Here is a 6,371-nt window from a genome sequence, read left to right on the forward strand (position 1 = left end):
ATCCATTCCCACCACCCTGAAATTGGCCCTCTTCAAATTAATTGGTTTTATTCTGAATTGTTTCTTGTCCTTTTCCTTACCTAACCTAATCCTTATGTTTAAAGGTGTTATTTAAATACAAGTATTTGCTGTTGTTTTATATATGTATATATATATATAAACAATATTGTTCCAGAAAGAAACAGCAAAACCAAGTTCTCTTTACTCTTGTTGCCTGCTCTGCTGAGCATTTCCAGCATTTTCGGTTCTGATTTCAGATTTCCAGCATGCTCAATACATTGCTCTTGATAAATAAATACCTCGACGCTGAGTTGACTAATCCTTCATCAATAAGTCCATTGTTGATTAAAGGCCTTCAACAACACTACTTTCAATAAAAAAAATCATGTGTTTGCAACTCATGTTAATAGGCAGAAGAAACCGTCATTATTTAAGAAATAAAAGAGACCAATTCCTCTCAGGCAGCTTCCACAGTGTAGTCTGTGAATTGCATATTTACACTCAGTGGAGAGGTCTTGTGACTCAGTCTGTCACATCCCTTTCTCTGAAGCAGAAGCTTCAGGTGTAAGTCAAGGATGGAGAATTCCTAACATGGTTCAAAGCGGTTGATAATCAGCCTGTTAATATCTCCAACACATTCCACCCCATTCCCCAAAGGAAAAAGTAGTGTGTGAAGATATGAAACAGTGTATACTTAGTTACTATGTTACGCTTAGAAAAGTTGTCTGAACAGTCACTCCACCCTGCTCTCGTGCCCACATGTCCGTCCTTGGCCTGTTGCAATGTTCCAGTGAAGCTCAACACAAACTGGAGGAACAGCACCGCATCTTCCGATTAGGCACTTTACAGCCTTCTGGACTAAGCATTGAGTTCAATAACCTCAGACCATGAACTCTCTCCTCTATCTTCACCCCTTTTTTAATCCCCTTTTTTCTGCATTCATTTTTATTTTTCATCCATTTTTATTTTTTCATTAATTTATCTGTGGTTTTATCCCCTCTTTTTTTAATCCCCTTTCTATCCCATTTTCTATCCTTTATTTCTCACCACTGCCCCCTCCCCCCACCCCATCCCCTACAGGGCCATCTGTTACTTGTGTTCCATGTTGTTCTTTCACACAATGCTACCCTTGTTCTGCTATTATCACATTCTGCTATCTTAACGTTGCCACTATCAGCACCTTTTTTTTAGCCCTAACTACCATTAACATTCCCTTTGTCCTTTTGTTCATGGCATCTTTGTCAATATCTCCTTTGCCTCCACCAACGCTGGCCTCTATCCAGCTTCACCTGCTCCACCCTCCCCCTTAAACAGTATAAATTTCATCAGATTTGTACTTCTCTGCAGCTTTGAAGAAGTCATACAGACTCCAAACGTTAACTCTGTTTCTCGCTCCACAGATGCTGCCAGACCTGCTGAGTTTTTCCAGCATTTTCTGTTTTTATTTCTGAAGAGTTGTTGTTGGCGGGAATCAGAAAACCGCAGATAACAGATTGTAGCTGATTGGGGATGGGAACTAGCGGGAAAGGATTCTGTCTGCGGAATGACTGGTCCTGCATTCAGGGTGAAATTATTTTCTAACTTCTCAGCCCGAGAGAGGGCGGTCGTGTTTAGCGACTGATCGCATTGGATTTATTTGCACACATCAATCCGAACCCATCGATCGAAGACTATTTAAACAGAGTCCCATGCAGACTCGAAGCCCAGTCCTTTCTAAAGCAGAATGCCCTCCACACCCTGAGCAACTTCTGTAGATAACAGGAGTGAAATGTTATGAGCTCCCAATCCCAAACTGGACCAGGTGAGGTGGCGAAGGCGTGTGTATGTGTGTGTTGTGCAGGTAAGAGACACTAAAGGTGGGATCCTGTCTCCGATCTGATGCTGCGCCGTCCGTGTTACCAGGTTCCCGATTGGCCCCGCAGCTTTCACCCCGTGAGTTTTCTATTATCTGTACCAGGGTACCCATACTCTAACAAGGGATTTCTAAGAACTCGGTTTACCACTGCCCTGGAATGCAAAGTCTGCGATAATCCGGGATATGGGATAGGGAAACCTGCTATGTTTAAGGCTCTCGCCGAATCCAGTTGTACTTACAATTAACTGACGTAAATGTTGATCCCCCAGAGACTTACTTGCCCTGTTGGTTACACTCCGGATTCTCACTGTTTTGTGCCTGTTTTACAGTCATGTTCTGCAGCCTCCCAGCCTCCTCCTCTGTTTGCCAGTAAGGTAACTGGACAGAAACAGCACGGGCTCTCTGACATGGAAGATGATCCCATTCTGCAATATACAAATTATTCCATCGCCTTCAATGCGTCAGGCTGGAAGATTCCGGAGTTTAGAAATCCGTGTCCGACCTCCGCGGCTCTCACTGGCTTCCTGGTGAGCTCCTACTGTGCCGTGCTGGCAGTTGGTTTATTGGGAAACATTTGCTTAATTTGTGTGATAGCGAAACAGGAGAAAAGGAATGTGACCAACATGCTCATTGCCAACCTGTCCCTCTCCGATATCATCATCTGTGTCTTCTGTCTCCCTTTTACAATAGTCTATACCCTAATGGACTATTGGACCTTTGGTGAAGTCCTGTGTAAGGTGGTCCCCTTCATCCAGTGTATGTCAGTGACAGTGTCGATTCTATCCTTGGTCATGATTGCTTTAGAAAGACACCAACTCATTATAAACCCCACAGGTTGGAAACCGAGTGTGCAGCAAGCCTACCTGACAGTGCTGCTCATCTGGACCCTGGCCTGCCTCATTTCCTTGCCCTTTGTGGTTTTTCATGTTTTAACAGATGAACCGTTCGGGGAGCTTCCCGCCCCCGTTGCGCCGCTGGTTAACGAAGCCATCTGCACGGAGTCATGGCCCTCCAGAGAGCAGAAACTGGTCTACACCACATGGCTCCTCGCCTTTCAGTACTGTGCGCCCCTGGCTTTTATTGCAGTGTGTTACTGCAGGATATACAGGAGACTCAGGGCAAGGAGGGACCTGTTGGACAGAGCCAGTGAGGATAACCGTACACTGGCAAACAGCAGGAGGATAACCCTGATGCTTGGGTTCCTGGTTGTCGGGTTTGGCCTCTGTTGGTTACCTTTACATGTATTCAATGCAATCGCAGACTGGGATCTGGAAGCAGTGATGCATTGTCACCACAATCTCATCTTTTCCCTGTGCCATCTGGCAGGAATGGCCTCCACTTGCATCAACCCCGTCATCTACGGCTTCCTGAACAATAACTTCAAGAAGGAGCTGCGGGCCATCATCATGCACTGTCAGTGGAGCAGGCAGCCAGAGGGCGAACACTTCCCATTGTCCACCATGAACTCAGAGCTTTCTAAGACGTCTCTGCGACTGAGTTGTAGGAATAACGTGGGGTGATTAGGAACTGAGATTATGCCGGTTAAATGAGTGCAGAGCACACACAGTGCCCGCTCAGCAAGAACACTTACAGACTTGGGAATTTCAGACAAACAACGTCTTTATCGTTGCTTCGGTTCAGTGTTAGATCTTGTGTAACTTCTTTAGTTTTAAAACTGTCGAAATATGTAAAATTGAGCATCATTCTCATAGCCATTGCATTTCTAACACAAACTAGACATCACTCCCGAGTTTTAGATTATATCCTAACGTAAATTATGCACGCCCTCAAATTTTAGATTATTGTCATAAAATAAACCAATTACAACGTTGGTGTGTATTCATTAGGATCAGTTACTATATAAATTCTATTTACTGAAATGTGGCTCCATTTATAGCTGAACTCCTATCATGTTAGCTTTGAAACTCTTTCCCTTTTATACAATCGATGGACGATGGATGGAGATGCACATAAGGATTTACTGAATGAAGACCGGATGACTCACTCACTGGAATGTTCTATCAATAGTTACTCTATTCATTGTAAAATAATTCGCTGTATCTTATATCGTTTTCACTGAGGAAATTGTAACTTTAAACCGCGGCTCCTTCTCGATTGAATCTAGTAAACTGGTAAATGTATTTAAACAAATGTCTGACATAAACAACTTCTTTGACAAGAACAGAATCTTAGACATTCGGCCCATCGGATGGGTGTCGTTTTTAGCTGCTCCTCCGAGGACGCGAAGCCCCCAGTATTCACTGGAGAAATCATCTTACTGAGGTTTTAGAAGAATAACGAGTTGAATATTTTGGGTAAGTTATCACTTGATCCTTACATCCTCGGGTCCAACAAGGAACTGACCGAGTTTATTTCCTGATGAAATCAACTGCACCTTTGATTTCTTGCGAGTTTGTTTACATTGTTCCATGTTGTTTTGCTCCACCAGCTCTTCAGCTGCAAGGGGGAAATTCCATGAAATTGGCCCGGGCGGAGCTCCCGCCCGCCGCAGCGACAGCACCACCTCCTGTCGGCATGGGATCCGCTTCAGCACAAACATACCCCCACCCCCCACCAACTCCGAAAATAACACAACTTGCATTGAAGTAGCGCCTTTAAGTTTGTAAAGCGGCCCATGGGACTTCAGAGCGGTGTAATCAGAGCAAAGACTGAGACGCAGCCGAAAACGGGCTTTTAGTTCAGTTGATTCGAGCTGCAAGAGGCAGGTTTTAACAAACAACTCAAAGGAGAGGGGGGCAGAGAGGCGTAGGGAGGGAATACCAGAGGGGTATTGGGGGAGGGGATACCAGAGGGGTATGGGGGAAGGGGATACCAGAGGGGTATGGGGGAGGGGATACCAAAGGGGTATGGGGGAGGGGATACCAAAGGGGTATGGGGGAGGGGATACCTGAGGGGCATGGGGGGAGTGGGTGCGGGTGGTATCAGATAGGTGGTATGGGGGAGGGAATATCAGAGTTTAGGATCTTGGCAGCTGAAGGCTGATGGAGGAACAGAGGAACTGGGGTGCACAAGAGCCGAGGCCAAGGAGTGTAAAGAACTGGAAGGTTAGAGAGCTAGAGGAGGTTACAGAGAGAGGAAGGAGTGAAGCTATGGAGGAATTTGAGCAGAAAGATGAGAGTTTGAAGATGGTGGCATCAGTGGACTGGGAATCATTGTGGGTCAGAGAGGAGAGGTGTTAGGTGAGTGGGACTTGGTGTGAGTTAGGATATGGGACAGGAGAGTCACTTCAGAAACCTTTCCAAAAGAATTGGGATGGTTAAAAGGGCATCATTTACACTCCAATTAAGAGCAAGGTCTTTTGCACCATGGTCTGTTAGGAGGAGAACATTCTAAAAACAGGATGAAGAATGGCCTGTACATCATGATTATCTGTGGCTCGAGTGGGATCTCATGTAAAGCAGTTCCCCAGTCTGTTGAAAATGCCACATGGTTCGCAGTTCCAGGGCAGTTTATTTATCTATTGAAGGGTAATTGCAATTCCTAACATGGGATAGGCTACAAGTTACAACCTGAGCAAGTAATGTGTTTCTGCTTTATTGTCAACCATTTACATATAATTGTAATAAAAATAAAATACTGTGGATGCTGGAGATCTGAAATAAAAACAGAAAGTGCTTTTTCGAAACTGAAGACTCACATCGGACTCGAAATGTTAACTCTGTTTCTCTCTCCATAGGTGCTGCCAGACCTGCTGAGTTTTTGCAGCGTTCTGTTTTAATTTCATATAACTGTATCCTACCTACCCCTAGAGTGGCCATTGTACAAAGTGGCTGTATATCTTTCAGTGGGGCAAAATGGTCAGATTTCCCACAGCACTAACTGAAAAGCACCAGGAGTTAATCCTGACCAATATTCCACCCTCACTCAAATACAAAGCTCCTGGATACTCATCTCACTGGCTCTTAGTGAGCTCTTGCTTTGTGCAAATCACTATCTACATTACAACAGCGACTATACTTGGAAGTGATTCATTGGATGTGAAGCATTTAGGAATATCCTGAGAGATGGTAATGGTTTTTTCTAAAATTTAGGAAATTAGACTAGAGCTGATGATAGGTCTTTTATCAATCAAAGCAGAAACCTGAACAGACACAGCCTGGGAGTGGCTGCTGATCCTCCTAGCCATCGAGCTGTGTGAAAATAGAATGCAGTAGGAATGCATTTTGATCAGTTGGACTCTTGTCCACATCAAGTTAAAATAGCAGAAAGACTCAGTGGGTGTCACTCTCACCTTTCAGTCTAAAGGGCACCACTGTAGGATGACCTTTTTGATTAGGAAGCAGGAAGGTCATCGGCCTGAAGCATTAACTCTGTTTTTCTCTCTCCACAGATGCTGCCTGGCCTGCTGAGTATTTCCAAATTTTCTGTTTTAATCCAGTTTACTGATTTCCACTCTGGTTGAACTTCATATTGTTTCAATCTGACCCTTTCCTCCAATTTTCCAAACTTGCTAAATTGTTTCCTAAGGAAGGAGAAACTCTTCAAGCATTGTTTT

At 44.4% G+C, this 6,371-nt stretch overlaps 1 protein-coding gene across 1 annotated transcript; it reads left to right on the top strand.

The window, feature by feature from the left end:
- The first annotated feature begins 1,695 nt into the window (after positions 1–1,695).
- LOC144694654 (neuropeptide Y receptor type 4-2-like) lies at positions 1,696–4,587 on the top strand. Its single transcript, XM_078565242.1, has 2 exons — positions 1,696–1,801; positions 2,185–4,587. Exon 2 carries the CDS (start codon positions 2,263–2,265, stop codon positions 3,373–3,375), a length of 1,113 nt encoding a protein of 370 aa, XP_078421368.1. The 5' UTR covers positions 1,696–1,801; positions 2,185–2,262; the 3' UTR covers positions 3,376–4,587.
- Positions 4,588–6,371: the final 1,784 nt, after the last annotated feature.

Source organism: Cetorhinus maximus, chromosome 20 (genome assembly GCF_964194155.1).
Source record: "Cetorhinus maximus chromosome 20, sCetMax3.hap1.1, whole genome shotgun sequence".
Classification (NCBI taxonomy): Eukaryota; Metazoa; Chordata; class Chondrichthyes; order Lamniformes; family Cetorhinidae; genus Cetorhinus; species Cetorhinus maximus.

What these genes read in the sequence shown, in the direction of transcription:
- LOC144694654 (XM_078565242.1), top strand. Translation starts at nt 2,263, where the DNA reads ATGGAAGATGATCCCATTCTGCAATATACAAATTATTCCATCGCCTTC.